Genomic DNA, 23,095 nt, shown 5'->3' with positions numbered 1-23,095 from the left:
ATTCTGCCTCTTACAAGGCTGTGAATCTTCAGAAAGTCAGTAAGGTCCTAGGCACATGCTTAGGCACAAATGACATTTCCTTAGTTGCACTAGTGAATTTGATGAAACCTAAATTTCTCGCTGCCAACCCTGCAGCCAGACTTCTCAGCTCCTTAACAGACTACAATGTAAGTTTTTCTGTTGAATTTCAGAAAGTAGCTACATTTTAACAACTTTAATAAAAGTTATTGTACAAGTTGTTCAATTCAAAACTCAAACTTAAGGCAAAAAAGAAACCAACAACAAATTTATGGTTATATAACTCTGGTCACTAAAGGTTGTTTAAATGGCTCACAGATAACAATAACTAAAGCAAATGTGGGAAAGTAAAGGACATATGTTGGGCATGGTAATGTAGCATGTTGCTGAGCAATGTCCATCTTGATTAAGACATCAAATCTGCATGAGCAAGGAAGAATGTTTTTGAAAAGCCTGGAAAGCTCAAGAGATTCAAACATTTTAAGAGCTGCTTGATTTAGTACAGCACTGCTTCTTCTAAGATAACATTCATCAGTGAAATATATACATTCTAATAGAAGTGTTTAAGCTACAGGAAAGAAATCTTAGGAGAATATAGATGTTTCATTTAACTTACTGTGAAGTGCTTTAAGTGTACAGGTTGTACTTTCCATTGCATGTACAGCAGCTTCTTTCATACGGATGCAGGCTTTATTTGAAATCTCAGGCTTTTGTGGTTCAATATAACAAGTATGGCAAGTGGGAACAGTGTTCCTATGAAATTTTTATTATTTCTTGTGAGAGAGAAATAAAGACAACAGAATAAACTGTAAAACAATTTTGAACTGGCAATTGTGAATGTATTTTTCAGTATTAAAATTTCTTATATTAATATTTCTCTCTGGGATTTCCACATGGCACCAGGAAATCCAAAGTTTAGAATGCTGTGAAGCATTTATACTCCACTTTGGTGTCCTAACATACAAGGAATAGAAACATGCAGTTCAAGCTGTTCTGAGAGCATGCAGTATGTAAACAGGTTAATCAGCCTAGAAAGGTACCATACAGCATAACATGGCAATTGCAGTAGTACCTCTGGACACAAGAACTATGGGCACAAGAACTGAACTATGGGCGCAAGAACTGAACAGCATACATTGTCACTACTGTCTTCAAAGTATATGACTCTTTTAACTGACTTTAAATATGACAGCCAAGTGTCTGCCAAAATTTACCACCACTGCAGCAATAACATGGGGGTGCTGCACATCTTATTTAAATGAAAATCTCTAGAAAATACCTTAGTATTAATGTTGGATTCAGATCCTTTATGAATGAGTTAAATACAGGAATACCCTATGTGCTGCATTTTTATTTTGTTAGCATCCCTTCAGCCAACACAATTGTTTTCAGCAGACAACAAAAACATGGGTTATGCTATCTTATAGCAGTAACAAACTCATAACAAATCAAACGATTGGAAGCTTTTATCAATACCTAAAATAATATGAGTATTTCATCTGGGTGCATATACATTCATAGAAATACATACATATGTAAACATAGTGAATGCCTGATTTTGGAAGAGAGTTCAATGCAGGGACACAAAGATGATGAACGGGCTGGAGCATCTCACACATGAGGGAGGGCTGAGAGAGTTGGGGATGTTCAGTCTGGAGAAGAGGAAGCTCAGGGTGGGAGGAGGCAGGAGGATTGGAACAGATAAAGTACTGGGAAAAGTATGCCACCTGTCAACTAGCTTACCAGTAATCAGAAAGTAAACCTACAGAGTAATACCATAATGCTGGTAATCATTAGATGATTATTGCAGAACCTGACTGTACTGCAAACATTTCTGTAAAACATATACATCTAGTAAGTAAATAGTGAATCAAAACAAGATATGAAGAAGTGTTAAATTAATGTAAAATGCAGAAAGTTACAGAACAGCAGACTTCTAGGTTATGTTATACTGATGCAGTGATGTATGGTAACTAGTGAATCACGGCCTGAACCTCTGATTGATCACCTGAGGTGAGCAATGAGTCAGCCACGGGAGCACAGGTGAAGGCAATTCTCCTGAGCTACCGGAAGGGGTGGAGCCTGGCTCCACCTCTCCTACACACATTTAAGAGCTGACTGCCAGTGGGGAAGGATCTCTTCTGCAGATCCCCTTCTCTGGAGTTCTGCAGTGAGCCCAGGATGTGGGTAAACATTCTATCTATTCTCTTTTTGTTATCATAGCCTGTTTAGCCAAACTCTTATTTCATAATTGTAACATCTTTATATTCATTGATTATACAAGTGACTTCCTAAACGCTGTCAACAAAGATACAACTATTCTGTAATAACAATTAGAAATTTATTTGGCAGTCATGAGAAAAAAATTAAGTTGGAGAAATCACTACAGAGTGATAATAAAATAAATGGAAGATATTTAATATTAATTTTTAAATGGCTGCTAAATGGTGAATGCTAAATGTAGTAAGAAGAACACAGAACTTCTGAAGCGTGAAGAAGAGCAAGCTGTTGAATGTACAGAAAGTGAGTCCTGGCTCCTCAGAGCAAAGCTCAGAAATGTACACCCTCAAAATGCTTTCTTGCACTTGCCTGGAAAACTGAAAACAGACTAATCTCCCCTGTCCTCAACCCCACTTGGTGGGAGAACATATCTGGTGTCTTGATCTCACACACAGAACATCAACATCCTCAGCTGCAGGTTGGACCTGATGACCTTTTGATGTCCTTCCCTATCAGGGCTATTCTAAGATTCTACACTAAATATGAGAAAGTAAATAACAAGAAGGGCAACAAACAAACAAAAACAACAACAAAGAGGCACTCTCGTGCTGAAACAAATGGTAGAGAAGAAGAAATAGGAGACAAAGAAAGGTATACAAAACAAGATTCCACAGGTGTCTCTTCCTGAACTCAAAACTGCCAGCCAAACTAATTTTTACTTAAATGTTTCAGTTTTTATTTCTAAATAATTATGTATTTATACAAAATTGTGATAGAGTCATGTTTTTACAGTGGTATGGTACAAGCAGGTTTTGCAGCTCATATAATGTCCGTGATCAAGTGTTGTATTGAGTCTTACCATTAATTTTTGGAAAGGTTTCTCTCAGGAAAACTTTTACTGGAGATTTTTGAGCATATTTAGGTTATGACTTAAAACGACTTCATCGGAAACTAATTTGTTCAAGATTACTTTCTTATTAGGCTGTTGCCTGAGTAGCCAATGACATTTCATCACTACCATGGAGACTACAGGCTCCACTAGAATTTCAGCTACCCCTGAGGACCTCTAAAGTCAATCTCTTATTAACAAGAAAGCTAAGAAACACACTCATTCTATTTTATTTTATTTTTTTAATCTTGAAAATCAGGTAAGAATAGACTTAGGAGATTTAAGCAGTTTGCTGTTATTTGATTGGTTGTTTTTTTGTAAAATACAGAAGAGTCCCTTTACCAAGAGGTAACTGTGAGCAGATGATTCTCCCTCCCTCTCTATGCAAACATCCTTACTTCTCCTGATGCTCCCTTAAATGTATATATCTGTAAGTGAAGCTAAAAGTTTTAGAACTGTTGTGGAAGAAACATACATCTAGAAAACATGTTGACTTAGGTACGTTTGTTAAATATGACCTGGTTTAACCAGACATAGCAAAAAGACCCCCTCTCCCTAACAAATCCTAACTCTCATCTCTAAAAAAATCACAATATTTAATAGCATTAGTGAAGAATGATAAAAGTCTGAATGGATAGTGACATCAAAAAAAATTTGTTTCTGTACCCAGAAGTTTTCTGAGTGATCCACTATTTTTCCCAAGCTCTTGTGGAAAACCATATTGAAGAACAGGCAGTTCTCTATTGAGTTTCCAAAGTGACCTCAAAAGAGGTGAATTTTTGGATAATCAGAATACTCATTTATTTTAGTACACTTGTTCTTACTAGAAAGCACAGGATGCTCCCAGGCTCCACACTTCACAGGTGTGAAGCCAGGAATGAAAACTACCAAGGGCATGACGATTAGACTTCAGGTAGGATCTTTCATGTTTCTGCAAGACAAGTTTTCATGACTGATTTTAAGTGAATCAGTTCTGATGCCTATTGTTTTCATATGTACATTTTGCCTTCGTTGTGGTACTAGAAGTTACATAAGATCAATAAAATTAATATCTTTGCTATATGGTATTTTATACCAAATTATCCTTGAGCAATTCTTTGTGATGAGCGTGTATAAAATGCAAATTACAGAATGCATCTCTTTTTTTTTTTAAGTTCATTGAAATATAGATAATAAAAAAAGTTGAATACATCTCAGCACCCTGTTTCTGATGCTCTGTAATTATGGCTTTCATGTCTCTGATCCATGCTGCTGGTCCACTATGCCCAAGAGGCTGTGAAAAATAAAACATTGCAAGCCTACTGTCAATTTTATTAACAGAACTATGTTTTACATGCCAATCAGCTCTGTAGAGGCTGAGGTGAAATGGATAGGAGACTGTGAAGGTAACAGCCATCTATCATAATCAAGCTAGAACCCAGATCTATGACTTTCTTAAACATATAATTCAGAGGCTAAGTAACAAATTGTGTTAACAGGACTGTAGTTGTGGTCTGTGGCTTTTAAACAGAACCACATATGGTTACTATTTCAGCTATTCCCTAACGACAAAGGCAAGGCTCCAAAATAGTCAATTAAAATAAGTATTCTCCTTTAAATTGTGGTTGTTTTTTTTTTTTTTTAAGTTCATAAATAAAATGGAATAAATTCCAATGAAATCAATTAGAATCCTTAGCTTGGCCCAAAAACAGTAAATTAGAGGCTATTTTAGTCCATGAGTTTTGCCTACGTTAACATATGTTCTCTTACAAATAAAAAAAAATGCTCCCATACAAAAAAAACCTTTTCCCTCTCTTCCATACACCTGGAAGGAATAGAGAATATTATGTATCAATTCTATGCAACTTATTTAGGCATATGCATTCTCTGAATTGATATTTGCTCAATTAACAGCAAAAGCAAGGGTTTTTCACAGTGTTTATACGACCAGAGAAATTTGCATTAATTTCAAAGTAAGTTAACTTTGTCCTCTAAAGACAAGTAATCTACATATGAAATTAATTCTATTTCTACTCTCACAAACACTGTAAAATTTTAGATTGTTAAATGTGTTACTGAAATTCCAATCCCCAGCTCCCAAGTGGAATTTTGTAGTTAAGAACTGAAGAAACTGACTAGAGGGAGTGGAGCAAGGTTGTTTGTTTCTTTTAGATCATAACCTGAAGTTACTTCTAAATACTTCACTGCTTCGGTACATACTATCATACTATAGCTTCTCCCTATCCCTCATCTGCTTATGGCAAGGAGTTATTGATCTTCACCGTAGCTTACATATGTGGTATTTCTGCATGCATCTTAAAAACCAATTCACATAGGTAATAAATCTGGCCTAAAACTTTTTCTGTGTTGTTCTAAAACTAGATAGATTTCTCTTTATATGTAACAGTAAAGATACATCTATTACTGTAATGAAATTTACTCCTTAAGCCTTTTTCCTTTAAAAAAAAAAAATCATTCTAAAATGCCACATATGTTCATTACTTTGTGTCATATGAATGCATTTGTGAAAGTTTACACAAAATATTGACAAAACCCAGAACTCGGCTGTACTTTATGGTATTTATCTCAACATCACACTTCAGTTTTTGAACACAAGCAGCCAACATTTCAATTGTTTAAACCAAAGGTTATACAAACATCGTAGCAACCAAATGATTAGAAGACTTCTAATATATTATAATGTTCTGTTTTAGAAATGACAGCATGTGAAAAATAAATAAAAGATGATTATTTTATAGCAGACTGGCAACTTTTTGATGCAAATTTCCAAGAAAGAATGTGATGTGTGGAAGACCAGAGAGACCTTGTTAGACAGAAAAACTCTTGCCCTTCACTTCAGTAATAAAAGACTGAACTAAAGCCACTGCACGTGTCCATACGGGATGCCACAGAAGTACGTTCAATGATTGGGTACTGAACATCAATACTACATCATATTTTCTTTCTTAATGTATATAAAAAGTGACACAATATGGATGAAGTGCATGTACGTGTGCTTAACAGTATTATAAACAAATCTACACTGAATTATGTCTTTGTTATGAAAAACACATTATATACATATATAACATTCTAAATACAAATATTTTATATTTAATAAAAAGATGGAAGAAATAAATGGAAAACTTGTGAAAACAGAAGTCACTAATTTCACATAAGTTGCTTTATTAGCAAAATGCCTACCCTTTTAAACATCAAGAAGCATCTTTAAAAAAAACCAACCACTTACCTTTCATCTCTTTGATGAACAAGCTCCAGAGTCACTACACAGCAGTGTAACACAATTCCTAAACCAGACTTATTTTATTTACAACAGTGAGTAGAATACATGCACATGTCTGCTTTTCATCAAGACGACCAAAAACATTTAGAACACAGAGTTATTAGAAATGTGCAGCAACCACAAGGATGCAATTAACAGTAATGAACACTTAAGAGCAGTCAGAGCATACCACTCCAAGCTCCACAAAGCTATGTGCTTTCAACACAACATCCAAGTGTGAAAGGGTGTCTCATTTTTATTAACCTATCTGCAAGCCATGTAGGATCTGACCGAAAACAATGCAACATAGCCACAGATCAGCCATCTGCCATTGGGATGCTCTATATTCTGTATTTTTCCCTCAAGACGTTTACATTGCTTTGGAAATGCCATGTAAAATCGCAGCTGATCCCAGCCATTTCAGAGCCCCACAGCAAGGCGGCAACCAGCCACAGCAGCCAGCAGCGCCTGCACTCAAGTATCTCCGCTGATACTTTTATTAGCAAAAACACCTCCTACCGTGTAATAATTGTACTGAAGTAATAAGATTGAGCAGAAGACAGAGTTACTTCAGCTTACCAGAAGCAAGGACTGGAAGCTGCCAGGTAGAGAGCAGTTCCATGGGTGCCCACTGCACAGGGCCTCTCCCTGAGGAGAAGCCCCCACTTGCTGCCCACTCCCAGACAAAGGCATTCCCACCAAACCTGGGGGCAGCAGGATGCAGTAATTTATATAACACCAAGATCTAGTTGCTAAGAACTGATTAATTAATAGAATTAAGCACAGCCTTCTCAAACTCCCAGGATTTTAATTTGTGAAATGTTTTCTCTGTTTTGAAATACCTTAAAATACTTTACAATACTGCTGCTGTTCAACCATCATTTCTGAAAGCGCTTGCTTCCAGGAACACAAACCAAATAACAAACGGCAGGCCATGGAATAAAAGGCTGAAAGAAAGACCTCCTATCACCCTCCAAAGAAAGATGTTTGGCAATGTAGTTTTCAACATAAAATATGAGAAATGCTAGTTCATTTAACCTTTATATTGCCAAGAATTTGAATCATATGACACACACATGGTTGATTTTCTCTTAGGAGTAATAAAATCTTTCTTGTTATTGGACAGTATTTGCAAAACTGAATTCTGAGAAAAATTAATGGCTAAGTATGAAAAATTGACCTCAACATGGTTTTGGCCATTATTTCTTAATCTGCATTAACAATAAAACCTATTGCACAAAACATAATTACATAGCAAAAGCACTCCTCTGCTAAAATATAGCCTTTTTAGATCCTTAACAATTAGTACTGGCAGCCTTTTCTAAAAATGTGAAAATAATGAAAAATATTTCATTGGAGAAAATGAAAACCTTAAAATAGAAATTTGTGTGTAATTGCAAATTATTCTGAGGTAACCACAACAGCAGAAAGCAAACGCCACAGAAACCATGTCTAAAGAAATATTTTCACATTTTTCACATTATATCGCTACCTGTATGAATAAGTTGTCAACCCATATGTTAACATAAATGGCTTTTAACAGTAATTTAGTTAGATAACATATGGAAAAGAACATAACATTTATCTTCTGCTATCACAGATACTAACCACTGCTGTAGTACAGGTTGCTTTAAATGCTTGTCAGAATGCATGATTTGACAGGGGAAGAATTCTTACTCAGAGAATGAAAGTAACATTTTTAGCGCTTGGCCAATGACTATCAACCCCGAAAGAGTGAGCTTAAATGAATCTTCATGACATTGTGATTTTTATATTACTATGAATTATCAGAAATAATTCTTACATTTGCATTTCAGCAGCAGTAGATGGTCAGCACTTCACAAACACAAACAGAAAACAGTAAACCACATTTTTCACACTGCAGTATTGACTCGCTGCATCATAACTTATCTTCACTGTGTTTGTACAGCTGTCTAACATCTACCATACAGCTTGATATGCAACTCTGCACTTGATAAAGAAGGTAAATTAATCTTAAGTTTTCTTGTACAATTCCATATACCATGGGCCTATTGAAAATTTGCAGCAAGGTCTTGCTTGTTACTTTCAAACAGTAAATAGGCTAAAGAAGAATAATTGAAAAGAATGCCACACTTGGACTGAGAGACTCATGTTGACAAACGCCAGAGATCTGGCAAGCACAAGTGTTGTCATCTCTACAGAAAGCAGTGAAATACCCTTTTCTTCCCTTCCTCCCAATTGCAAAATGTTTAGAGATCAGCTACTTGTGGAACTACAACATAACTTATATTTCACAGAAATAAAACAGCTACTAACTTGAAGCAATGTTATGAGTATTTTATTCCTCTGTCTTAGTCTATTTTCAAGCATTATAGCAGCAAACATGTCACACCAGGTATAAAGAGACTAGAAACAAGCAACTATATACATGGTGGGATTATTATCAGCATTGTGTTAATATACTACTTTTCATCAATCAAGTCATGAAAAGTTCTGAAATGATAGAAGTTCTGTAAAGGTATCTGACTTTTATTTTAATAGACTCAAGTAAAGCAAGCAAGTGCATTCAATTAAAAGGAAAAAAAAGCAATACACATAAAAAAACTTGATACTAGAAACCAGGAAAATCTTGAACAGCAATGGAGAGATGGGCAATAAACTATAAGAATGCAATCTTCCTGATTTTGTAATATGTGGTACTGTTCCCAGTAAGACAAAGATTTTTGTACATGCCAATCATACAGTTTTACATTCAAAAAATACTTAGAGAAGCAACCAATCTGTACACATTATTACTAACAATTCACATTATTGGTAGCAGAGGTTTGCTGGCTGGGGAACATCAGAGTTCCTATCTCATGAGGAAATGACCCAGGTAAGACCCAGGGAAAACCATCAAGCTGAGACATACTGCATACACATCCCACTCAACCCATCGCATACCGCAAGACCAGTTGAGTGCCAGGACTGTGCCCAAACTATGACCTATGCCCCTTGGGTCCTCTCTTCCTCACAGCTTTCATATTTGCTGCCATATGCCCCATGGTAATAACAATATTTTTTTCTATTTTGGAGAAACCAATCGGAAAAAGCAATAATGTTAACAAAAAAATCTGAGACAGGACATTCAAGGACACAGTTTTTACAATTCAAATAGTTCTGTAAGCAATATTGCAGACTACTCCCCCAAAATTCCATCATCATTAATTTGGCATTCTAAATAAAAGCATGACTACATTTTCAGTTATGATCACATTTCTAAAATCAAGTTTCTGTATTTTTCTAATAGACACTGTTTAAGCTCCTTGGTCTCATGACCTGCAGCTAACAAGATTCATTCCTCTACAGCAAAATGCTGACTTGCTGAGACTCTTTGCAGCAAGGACAAATTTAACTATGTTCTTAATAATATATTTTTGTCTTGAACTGATATAGAGAAGCTCCAAAAATGTCACAATTTATATATTGTTCCCAATAATACAGCTGAACAAAGTGCACAGACAAATTATAAATCAAGCTTTTATCTTAATAAATAATTTCATATGTCATAAAAGTGGATGTAGTGAATACTAACTAGCTGCCCAGTGTCAAGAGTTCAGATGTTTTCACATTGGCTAAGCTTACTACTGAGAAATGGAAATTTCCATCTTATATTTCAAAGATACAAAAATATTATCAGGAAAAAAGGAGAGGAAAAAAAGGGGGAAAAAATAACCCCTCCCTGTGCCTCCTTAATCCATATATTTGTTTCCTCTGCATGATTTGAGTTGATTTTGCTACATTTATTAAGAAAAATAACAACCATTCTATTTTACTTCAGTATGACTTTACAGACATTCATTTCTATGAAGATTTGAAGACCCCAGAAGAACTAAAATCATTCTAGAGTGAACATTTATTTTTCACAAACAGAAAAACTGCAATTGCTGACCTTATTAAAAGTTAATGTCAGTGCTTCTTTCCTCAGAAAAGAAAATTTCCTCAACTCAGTATTTTCTTCTTCTATCTGTTAAGATGTGGCAAATAAAGACATTTGTATTTCCTTCCTATTGTCTAAAATTCTGATTTTTTTTTTCCCCCTCAGAAGTACTTCTAGAGTAGGACCAAAATTTGTGGTACGGTACGTCTAGAAAATTCTGTTTTCTGATTTGAAGGAAAATCTATGATTCCAGAATATATAGCAGGTGCAACATTACATTTATCATATGGTTAAATCAGAACAATGAATCAAATGAAGATCAAAAGAAGTCATACACATATTTTATTCTCATAGCTACCTGCTAAAAAGTTTATAACTTACTTACCAGTAAATTATCTGTAGAATAAATTAATAGATTAACTGAAACACCAAAGAAAGTGAGTTTCTGACACAACATAGAAAAGCACAGCTACAACTATGAATAATGGAAGGTTTATTTTTTTCTTGAAATATGTTTGCACTTGTGACAACAAAGACGAAAAACTTACCTTTTGCTAAACTGTGCAGCAGGTGTTATACATGTTAGGGTAGTTGAAAACTACCCAGAAAAGTTAACACCATTCATAAAAAAGTATGTAAAGCTATTATGAATTTCTTCAATACTTAATACTGAATCTAAATGCTATCTAAATTAATAAGAATGGAAACAATTTCCTTTCTATTTTTCATACTATGCAGTATTTCAGTATAGATCTTTGCATTTTCTCCTTTATCCTTCCAACTACAAAATGTGTTAAGTCACTCTCACCTAATATCAGCCACCTCACTGTAGTACGTGGTCCTATAATTCAATTTTGCTTCTCCACATCACTGTAAACGATTTTTTACTTAACACAGTAACAAAAAGACAAAGAACCAAACCTTCCCACACTGTACCTGCAAAGCACAGTTCATCATTCGTACTATGTAGTCAAACTGCTGATGGTCCAGTATCGCTCGATTTTGTTTAACATGCAGGCCTAATTCCTGTGTCAGGCAGTGACGGGCTGCCTTCCCTTTTAGGGCTCTCAGAGCTGCAGGCAAGGTCTGGAGAAAAGAAAATCTAACTTCACTAACATGAAATTGCAAAACAATGAGAATCATATATTCTTTATCAGGAAACATCAAGTCATAGTATCTGAATGCCTTTCAGACTTGAATATCAGATTTTCATGTAATAGACTCAAGCAAAATCAGACTACAAGTAAAATTTTTACTTTCCACCATGTTTTTTTTTTTTCTGGTGCATAAAACAACATCTCTCATCTACATCTCTAAACGGAAACAAGTGACTATAGAAAGGCACAAAATGAACAGGAAATTGGAAGTGGATTACTATGCATGAAAGCACATGCTGTATCTGTACCAGCCAGGCTAGGTCTTAAGTTCGCATATCAAGGCCAGCTAGCATGGTTTTTGATAAACAGTGAATGACAAATGGTTTTAAACGATGCATACCACTCATAGCACTGAGCCACAAGACTGTTATGAAGTTTACCCTAAATTAGGGCCAATAAAATATTTATACCAACGATTTAACGATGTAGCAAGTGCTACCTCAGTGATTATCAACTGTGTCCCTTTAGAGTAGTTTTAATAGACAGCAAAAGATAAACAACAAAAGGCAGCTGATTATCAAAGGACAACTTTTCTAGGCAGAAAATATTGCTGAAATTTTCTAGCTGACTGCAAGTTGAACGAGGTTAAAAACTACTGTGCAACACATGCATTCAAAACTCTTTAAAGAGAGCTACACATTTTATTAGGATTTTTCTCTTCTGCATTTGGATAGGCTATCTTAGGAAACTAGAGTTTCTTGGTTCACGTCTTGAGTTATGCAACCTCACAGATATACAGATGAAACTATTCTGAGAAATCCAAAAATTTCTGAAAATAATTATACTGCCATTTTCAGATGCATAATCAAGTTTGAATACGTATATGAGTGATCACTCTGGAATAGAAATATTAAAATTCTATGGGCAGAATCTACAAAAAGGGACAGCATTTTAATGTAAAAAAATAAGGATGTTAACAACTTAAACATCTGAGAAAAAACTGAGGTGAAATATTGACATCTACCTCTGAGTTCTATCAAACTACTGATTTTAAAAAACAGCAGAATTAATCAGGATGAAAATTTTGAAAGAACATTGGCTGACACATAGTGGAATGTTTGTATATATCTTCTGTTTACATGCCTCAGTGTCAACATGGTTAGATCAATACACAATTATTCTTAAAAAAATTAATCATGTGGACAATACTATTCATAATGGCCGTATAAATTTACGCATTCAAGTTTCCAAATTTATTTGCCTCATATTACATATAAGATTGCACTGAGATTATTCATTTTATCATTTACTTCATCACTTAAATTACAAAAATAATAGTTTGAAATATAAGACTACAAAAAATAATTTATGCAAAGGTCAGTCTCCATTTTGTTCATTAGCAGAATTTATGCATATTTAAGAAAGTTAAAATTTAATTTTATTACCTTTTCAGTCTCCAAAAATTTATTTTCAAAAATGAATGAGATGCAGTTTCTAACAACTTCCAACCTTTGTGCACTATTGAAAACCGTGCTTCCTTTTTCCATTATGGAAACTAACATAAAAAGAGAAGAATATGCATGTATGAATGTATTCTGCAATAGCCACAAAGAATACCAGAAAGTTCTTAAAAATAAACAATGTGCCCTCTATTCTATTCTGTTAAGCAAATACTATCAGTAAGCATATATGTATGTAAACATAGAATCTGTTTTTTTTCAATGCCACCTGCATGAGAGCACTCTGATTTTTAACTAAAGTAGTAGATGTTCCCCATTGGTTTTCTATAGGCACAACAAGATTCCAATCCAGAAGAAGTTAACATGTTAACGAAATCCATAAATACATAGAAATTGATATAAAATACATCTGTATGTATGTATATATACACACACACACTTGTTCCAAAGCAAACCATATAGCTTTGTACATTTCACAGGAGAAATCAGGCAGGAGATAGCTACTTTGTTCTAAAAGAATTCTTCAGCCATGTCAAGAATCCAATGACATGAAATAAAATCCAAAAAATGTATTCTCTTTTCTAGATACAAATTTGCTGGGATCTAAAGATTATTTTCTTAACATGGTGATCTGCTGTGAATTTCAAGAAAAAAAATTAAGAATCTAGTAAATAGACTATAATTGCAGAATAGTTCCTTCTTTTGTAGATAATGAGCTCCTAGTATACAAGGACATTGACACTAATGATAGTTGGGAATATGGCTGTGAAAGTTATTTGAAAAAATGTAAAGTTTTGACATAAATATATGCTCATTAAGAAAGGAAACCTTTTTTTGTACTTAGCCCGGAAACACTTTTAAAGAACATAACAGATAAGTAGCAGATAAGACAATAAGATCAAAAGATACAGTCAAAAGCAATGGCAGGTAAATGGAGTTTATCCTCTTCTTACACAAATCCAAAGAGAAATAGGTCACAAGGGGCCATCTAGTTCATCCCCACTGTCCCAAGTCAGGATCAACTCTATATTATTACTCTTGTTTGTCTAATAAGTTCCCAAAGTTCTGTGATAACAGACTCTGTGGCTTCCCAAGAAATCCATTCAAATGACTCACAATCTTCAATTTACCAAGTTTTCCCTGACAAATAACTTCAGTTTGTAATTACATGGATTAATTCTTATCACTACAGATTATCCCCTTCTTTTTAACAGCATCTTACATAATTGAAGACTGTTACTATGTGTCCCCTCAGTCTTCTGATTTTTAGTCTAAACAACTCTCCATCTTTCCACACACGTCACATTCTCCAGGCCACTGGTCATTCTTTTTGCCTTTTTCTGGACTCCCTCCAACACAACCAAAAACGCAGGCGATCTTCCAGTGTCCAAAAATGGATACAGACTACAATGAAAGGATTTCTTCATGGGGTTCACTGATTGTACTCCTGTTTATACATCCTACTAAGATGTTTGTCTTTTTTGCAATAGTTTGACATTGCTGGGTCATGTTTGCCCTATTATAATTCCAAAATGAATTTCTGAAGAAATGTTGCCTAGTCAGTCAAGCATGCCCATGCAACTGCAATACATTATTTGAAGAAAAAGGATAGAGAAGGACACTCAACAGAGATCAGTCATCTAATTTTCCATGATAAATTGCAATTCTAAATCCCTCCTTGAATAATTTTTACAAGCTCTACTACCTTCCTGTATCCTGCATGTTACTGAATACACTTTTTTATGCCATCATCCAGACTGATGAATATGATTATGATGAATATAATTTTTCTGGCATTAAAACCAAATGTAAAACATTTCTTCATCTGCTCTTTATATTTAGGTAAGGATATGTAGACACATTTTAGATAAAGCCCTTTCGTCAGCATCCCCCTTCTCTGGGTTGAGCAAACCAAGGACCTCATATATCTTACTCTCTAGACCCTTCACCTCCTTTGTACTCCACCTTTGGAGGCTCTCTGATAGCTTTACATCCTTACATTGCAGCATCCAGAATTGCAAAGGCTGGCTGAGGTGAGATTAGTGCAGAGCAGAATGGAATCGTCCTTTCCCTTGACTGGCTGGTAGTAGTAAAGAGTGACAGAGAAGGTCTCACCTTAGCCTCCTATTCTCCAGGCTAAAGGACTCCAGTTTCCCCAGCTCTTCCTCATATGTCTTGTTTTCTAGCCCCTCCACCAGCTTGGTTCCCCTTCTCTGAATAAATTCCAACAACTTGGTATTTTTCTTGGGAGCAATACATTGCAACCATGCTGATCATACATTCAAAACATGAGAAACAGTAGAAGTCATGGAACAAGTAAACATACCAACAGGTGGACCTGCTGGAACAACACACTTCTTGTCCCCTCTAGTGGCAGTGGGGGCACCCTGACTCCTTGCAAGGCCTTCCTGGAGCAGCTCCTGTACCCGGCACTCATTGATCCGGGGGAATGGGAGGATGTGAACTCGCAAGTGGGAGCCCTCCGTGGGCCGTGGCACTTTCTGGAATGCTATGTGGGGATTGGGATTCTCCTGCAGGCCAAAGACAAAAATTTTAACTTGTATTACCAGCTGTCTCAACCATTTTTATCACTGTTATTACCTGTCATATCTGAGGGACTAAGCAACTAACACAGATGACTAATGACATGTTTGAAATTTGTATAATCCTTGATTCATTAAACATAATATTTCCAATCTCCTTAAATGCTTTTATAAAATTATTTTTGTCAATATTCAATGTAATTCAAAAAAGGAAGAGAGCAAAAGAAAATCACAGTTTAACTTAGGTTGCTTTTATGCAACTTAATATTTGCAGTTTAAGTAGAAGATAGAAAAATCATCCTACTGAATAGAGACAAATTTAAAAATATTATAATATACAGTCTTATCACCAAGTAATCAGAAACATTCTCATCTTTGTCAAATCTAGAAATGAAAATTCATTTTTGTATCATGTTTGAAACTACTGTCCTATTTCCCTAGGTAACAATTTTCTATCTTCTGTATGTATCATAAAAATGTTATACAGTTCACTGTTTACACAGTAGAAACAAAAGATTTACAGGTGATCAAAGAGAGGAAATGATGGACTGAAACTGTAATATATATAAAAAAAAAAGGAAGCTGTCCCAACAGATTTGAAGTGTTCTCAACAGACAGAAAAGACTTCAATCATTGACAAAAGACAAAATTTCCAATGTGAAAAGTAAAGTTTGCCTACAGTGATTTTTCACTCATTCTTTTATGATCTTTGCAAGTATAATATGCACAAAATTTTCACCCTTGCTTTAAGGTTTTCACTGCCTTGTTTCACCAAAATAATTGCTCCACCTGCTACTGCATAATTGTTCTAATAATTTTCTTCATCTTGACATTAATGTGCAATACCAAAGATGAGCATAAGTGCTCTCTATCATACAACAGAGATGCTGATTATATGTGTGATACTATACTTCTTGTACTGTGTCAGTACGTTCTTCAGCATTTGTGGCATCTTTTGTCACAGGTGGTCAGCAACTGAGTATACTACAAACCACATTTCATTTTACTGCCTCCACATTGATTTCAGCATATGTAAGATATAATTCCCAGAAAGAAATCCTAAGGACAGTGAAGTATGAAAATCCAGAATTTCTTTTATTTTTTTCCTCAAATAGCTGATAATCTTTTCTGGTTTTTTGTCTCTTTTCTGGCTTCAGGTACTACCTTTTCCAAAATATGGCAGAGATCTAAATGCAACACAAAATTTCTACCACCATTAAGAGTATCACATCTTGTGTCTTGAGCAATGTAATACCAATCAAATCAAACAATATATTTTCTTCTCTTCATTCAAATACCAGGGGTTGTCATTGGTCATATTTGAACTTAATCAGTTTTACTTTACGCTGCTCCTTATAATTGGCTACATACAGCTGCCAAAGAGTGCCATTCAATCAATCAGTTTTTTGTTATACAAGCACAACCAGCTTGCAATAAAATTCAAAACTAGCAGTTAGCCTGATGCTTTCATTTAGAGAAGCCAAAGGCAACAAGGAGACTGAATACGTCAATTTGAGACAAAATTGATAGATTTGGTCTCAGATGCAGAAAAACAAACCAGCTACTTAGCTGTGCAAATTCTTTGTGGAGAGTTTAATGTAACAAGCCAAAAATCTAGCTATTAGGATGACAGTAGCAGATGCCAGGAGACGCAAGGCTGAGAAAGGAAACACAAGATCAACAGGGGGTAAAAAAATGATATTAAATGGGAAAAAGAAAGAAAGGAAAAATAATTATTTCAAATTCCATTTCATGGACAAGAGAAATCCAGACGGAAGATACAGAAAGAGTAACTTTCATCTTGGACATCACAAAGCTAATGGCAGCTCTGCATATGCAATGATACACAGATCAGGAACGTAGGTCTAATGTCTTCAACTACTGAAGCAATAGATGCCAAAAACTTGTCTAGATTTTCCACCTGTACCAGCTAGAATAATAAAAATGTTATTTCTCCCTAACAAACTTTGTTTCTCATATGTATTTAGACTATTACAGCTACAAGATAATGATCTTGGTTGGATGTCAGGGGGAAATTCTTTACAGAGAGAGTGGTGAGGTGCTGGAACAGGCTGCCCAGAGAGGCTGTGGATGGTCCATCCCTGGAGGTGTTCAAGGCTAGACTGGATGGGGCCCTGGGCAGCCTGATCTGGTATTAAATGGGGAGGTTGGTGGCCCTGCGTGTGGCAGGGGGGTTGGAGATTCATGATCCTTGAGGTCCTTTCCAACCATGGCCATTCTGTGATTCTTGATTATGTGATCATTAAAACTGTGGAATAAGATTAGAATACGTCATGCAGTGAGATTAAAATGAGATCACTCAAAGCATAACTTTTGGAAACAATGTTGCTTACCAAAGTACATTATTTAAAGATGTATAATTATTAAAAATGTGACTTCTGAAGTCATTGACTTAGTGGTGAAGCAGTATCACATCAGTTGCAACAGTATAAGTAAATCTTATCATGGGAACAAATGAAAATGAATGATTTTTGATACTTATTTTAAGAAATCATTTAACTGAGAAGTTGTAAATATACAGTAGGTTCTTTCATTATGAAAGGCAGAGAGAGAGAGATGCACACAGACACACACAGACTAGAAAACAAATACAAATGTTCCCCATTTTGTCAGTAATAGTTCAGAATCATAATAGCAATTATATTTTGGAAGATTTTTTCTGTATTTATGGGACATTACCACACTAATCATATGCTTGTAACACTGTAGCCCTAAGCACTGTAAAAAAACAAACAAACGAACAAACAGGAACAAACCCAATCTTCTGAAATATAGCTTGATTTTATTGAAAATTAGGCGTGCTATTCCTCGTTTTCTTCTGCCATGCCTTCTGCATATTTGAATCTACACATCTCCACCATCAAACCAAAAAGATCCAGACTAGTTTTACCTGAATATTGCCCATGGACTTTTTAATAAACCTAATGGTCATGAATACTGTAGAACTGTCAATCAATAAAGCTTCTGTCAGTGTTAGCCTGAAATAAAGACCCAAATCTGGAGACAGCATTTTGTTATATATAGAGCATTACTGTTAAGTAAGTGGCACAGAATATAACTCCTATTCAGGAACTTTAATTTCAAGATTCATAATTTTAACTTGTAATAGAAAATGATTCCATCAGTACTTATCAGAAAGAGAATGGTATAGTACAAGGAGGTGTACCATGAAATATGTAACACTTTATTACAGATTAAATTTCATGGATGAAATTAAGGTATGTAGCAAATATTCTCCTGTCTGATGTTCCGATACATTTTCCAAAGGAATATTCACTTAAATAAGTCTAAGACATATGTGTGAGATTATCAGTGTTAAGATACTTTAACATTTATGTTCTGTAACACGGAAAAAAAGTAACATTTCCTACACATTTTTAAATGTGAAATGTTTTCAGTTCAGAAAGATGCATTTACTGTCTCTTCTAATGTCTAATATAAACAAGGTAGGTTAACATATGTATCAGTTAGAATCATCAAATGGTTTAGGTTGGAAAGGACTTCCAGGATTACCCAGTTTCAACTGCCTGCCATGGGAAGGGACACCTCTCACTAGCCCATGTTGCTCAAAGCCCCATCCAGCCTGCCCTTGAACGCCTCCAGAGAAGGGACACCCAAAAAGCACATTTAAAACTCCCTTTCAGTTGTAAAAACTGGACATCCAGTTGCAACAAACATGCACCTAAATAAACAGAATTCCCTACATAAAGCTTGGCAGAAAATGACATGAAAGAAGTTTTAAACTTTTCTTCTTTCACTACCATTAATTTTATGCTCTTGTACTGAGATTACAAGAAAGGGTACATGGTTCAATCTGCTGTGCATCATTCACATTCATCAGCTCTACCTGGTTAGTGTATGAGAATGCAGATGAAAAATTCAGAACCACTTCTATTAGCAGAAGAGGTCTAACAGTGACAGTTATCGGTTGTTTCCAGTGCATGCATACACCATGACCCAGACAACACAGAGGACCCATTTCCCAACTCCTGAGTGCCTGCACACCCATTGCCTGCTGACCAGTGTACCCTGGTTAGCTTTTCTTCCTCAACAGCTTCCTTCGAACCACAGCTCCAACCTCTGACTTAAGTCACTCCATGCACTTCCCTGAAAGCATGGATTAGGACTGATGGTTGTACCCTGGCTAAGTAACCACTAAGTAATGCTGTCAAAAATACCTCCACTTACAAAATACTTTGTGTTTGAGAAGACACTTTACTAAACATGCTCACAGACTTTAAAGTTCCATCTTAACACAACTTCACTTGAAATGTATATAATATCGCTACTATATTGAAAAATATACTACAGCTTTATTCTTCCCATAGCTCTCTTCAATGAATAAACACCTAAAATGCAATATTTTAAAACAGCAGGCAAGAAACCTCCCAGACTATGTTCTTGGATATTATGTAGAATTAGTAAAACAATACAATCAATGTGAACAGAACAGTTCCTCTAACAACTCTTCTGACTTGGGTCTGACCACGTAACACAAAACTCCTCTTCATAATTGCAGACAAGGTGAAGAGAAGCACAGCAGGAGCGGCCATGGAGTATGGTGTATAAGCCTAAATAAATCCTTTCATTCAAAAATGTAGAAAGGTCATTTGGCAATTTCGGAGGAAACTGAGAAAGAGTGAAAAGAGAAAGAGTGGAGGGTGGGAAAAAGAGAGACCATATCTGAACACAGGTACACAAATTCTGCAAACAAGGACAATACTGAAAGCTGGACTAGCCTCATTTCATACACACCATTTAAAAGATATAGATGCATTTTCCACCCAAAATCTACAGACACAAGACCGCCATGTGCAAGAGCTGTAAAACTTTGGATTTACTATGTTAAATATATTAATCCTACCAAAAACAGAGACTGCCTTAACACTGATGAAATGCTCAAAGACAATACATTATGGGGAAAAAAAAAAAAAAGGCAAAAAAAAAGCCCAGAATTTAGCACTAGTTAGAAATTTCTGTGTTTTTTTATAGCAGAGCAGTTGTAAATTATAGTTCTGCGGAAGTGGGATACAGAAGATAGGGTGATAAAGGTGTTGACTGATTGCAAAATAGATATTGCTTTGTTGAGTCTGAACAACGACAGGAAATATGACGAGGACATAGATTAGCTGATGCCAAATAAAACAAGTAAACAATTAAAAAAACCCTATTTAATGGAATGTTAAGGGATTTTAGAAAAGCACTGTACAACATAAAGGCATGATAGGAAGGAAAGAATGAAACTGAAAACAGTATTCTAGGAAACCCAAGGAGTCCAAGAAGCAACCCGTAAGATGTTAAATAGTTAACACTTTTTGGACATAGAAACCAGGGGCCTGGGTTACACAGCAGGGCACATCTGCTGGAAGAATATACTATGCCAAACTGGATATACAGTTTTCTGTATACTGTTGAAGTATGATAGGAGATTTGTTTGGTTGCAGCAGAGAAAATAACAGTTAATATATATTTAGTGAATACACATGAAAAAAACTGTGCTAAATAGCAGTAGGATATTGGTAATTTATTATTAACATTAATAAATCGGTATTAATATATTGAACTTCCTTAATATACAAAATTGAGATTTCAAGTTCCCAAGTCTTTAGTTATAATGCAGATGACAACTACAAGCACTCATTTCTGTTCTCAGACACTGAATCAATCTCAGAAAACTGAATTTTCAGTGTTATCAATTATGAAGTGCAATAGGTAAACTTACATTTTTGAAGAGCTGTTCTGCAAGTTCTCTAACATGCTTTATCATTTTTGGTGGATTACCTTCATCAGCCTTAATTCTTTCAACTTCAAAGGCTACCAACTTAAAAAAAAAAAAAAAAAGTTTACAATTTAACTAGAGGTAATTTATTTATTGTTTATATTATGAAATGCTAATATTAAATTGAAATTGAGAAAGAAAAAAGGGAAAAATTTGTAGTCGCCTTGCTCTACAACATGACATATTTTCACTTACATACAGAGCTTCTGCTGCCAGATCTTATAAACTAACCTAACACAAAAATCCTACATACCTAAATCATTCCTTTGGCATTTCTAATACTATAATCTACATTTCTCAAATGCACTGTTGCTAAGCAGTTAATACCAAACTCTATTTGTACTGCACATTCAAATAAAAAGCAGTATAGAAAAAGTATGGTACTGATTTTTAAAAGAAAAAAACGTTTGTCCCAGTTCATTTTCTTGAGTATTTAATTTTATATTTCTTATTACTTTTTCAGTGTTTCTAAGAATGTAATTAAATTACTCAATTCTGTATTACAACACGTGATGCATTACACATTTCCAAACATGACAACAGGAACAGTATTACCATGACTTACACATGGTAATACACAAATCTTTAATTCCATATATATGGACAGGGCATGATGTTATGAAAAGTAAGCTAGAAATGCATGATTAATAGAAAATGAGAAAACAGAAACTAGCTTAAGTTATATATCATAAACAGTGAGTATTTGAAAGCACTTAAGTTTTTAAGAGGTTGAAAAGTCACAGGTACATTTTAATTTACTTGGGATTAAAAGAAGAAATAAACAAAAAAAAACACCAGTTTTCACCTCATCGAAAAGATCACAGGCTCTAAAGGGAGGACCCCTCTCTGACACAAAACCAGCAAAAGCCATTCCATTGAGAACTTTGGTTAGAAAGTCATTCTCAATCAAGCCTCGCTGGCCCAAAAAGGCTGCCTGCATTGAAGACAAAAAGGAATGCAAGTATTTTATCAGTATCAAAAATAGAAACAACTATGTTTGTACAAGCAAACTATGCATTTTCAGCAGACTTCAGTAACATGAAGTTACTGAATTGAAACTTTTTATATTACCTAATTACTTTTTATACCTGTATTTATACCAGGTGTGATGCAACAGGATTTTATGTACACATTTAGATATCTTACAGGTAATAAAACAAAACTGGCACCTTCAATTATTGCCTTGTAAAGAAATACATCTTTTCAAATTTCCTTGATGATTCCCCAAATATTTATTTGTAATGAATTTTAATGTGGTTCTCTTCATGTTTATCACTGCCTCTACAATTTGTCTTACTAAAAAGCACTGACTTTATGCTATGTCAAAATGACGTTGATTAATTTTTGCATGTCAACAGCAATTAAAAAAACATCTGAGATTTACCTTTCAGTTTTGTAAACACAAAAGGCAAGCACATGATAATAACATAACAACTACAAATGCTAAGCAAATAAAAATAACTGCTTCTCTTTTACCTTGTGGAAATGAATGACTGGCTCAGCGTGAATTCTGATCAGCTGAAGGCATGATCGGTATCCTTGGAAAAGTTGTGCAAATAGCCTAAGGAAAATTGCTCGCACTTCTTTATCCTACAAGCATTGAATACACTGTCAAAACATTTTCATTTTATAATTTTTTTCACACTTCATATAAAGCTAATATAAAGCTAATTGATAGGATGCCTACTGATTTGTCAAACAGTGCAGCCGTATGTCACATGAAGTGCATACATACAAATCCATCTGATGCCAGGCTACAGTTTCACTGACCTGTGTCTGGACTACAATGCCAGATTTAGGACATGCCCACCCCTTTTCTCCTGTTTTTCTTTTTTCATACCTGCACATCATTGTCAGTGTCAGGGCAGTACAAATATAACTGTTTGGATGGTCATGCAGAGAAAA

The 23,095-nt window shown here is 35.1% G+C and overlaps 1 protein-coding gene across 5 annotated transcripts in view; it reads right to left on the bottom strand.

Moving 5' to 3' along the window:
- The window catches only part of SBF2 (SET binding factor 2), a 240,596-nt gene that overhangs the window by 78,315 nt on the left and 139,186 nt on the right, over positions 1-23,095 (bottom strand). For all 5 annotated transcript variants that reach the window (XM_085224144.1, XM_085224147.1, XM_085224148.1 and 2 more), the window contains 6 exons: positions 22,667-22,780; positions 21,996-22,124; positions 21,134-21,232; positions 15,174-15,378; positions 12,833-12,942; positions 11,227-11,376 (listed from right to left, as the gene is read on the bottom strand). In XM_085224144.1, coding sequence (XP_085080270.1) covers positions 11,227-11,376; positions 12,833-12,942; positions 15,174-15,378; positions 21,134-21,232; positions 21,996-22,124; positions 22,667-22,780 — 807 coding nt within the window. The remainder of the gene's footprint in view (positions 1-11,226; positions 11,377-12,832; positions 12,943-15,173; positions 15,379-21,133; positions 21,233-21,995; positions 22,125-22,666; positions 22,781-23,095) is intronic.

This window comes from Meleagris gallopavo, chromosome 5 (assembly GCF_905368555.1).
Source record: "Meleagris gallopavo chromosome 5, MGAL_WU_HG_1.1, whole genome shotgun sequence".
Taxonomy (NCBI): domain Eukaryota; kingdom Metazoa; phylum Chordata; class Aves; order Galliformes; family Phasianidae; genus Meleagris; species Meleagris gallopavo.
Note: the sequence above shows the minus strand (reverse complement) of the source record. Positions and strands in the feature narration are given on the sequence as shown.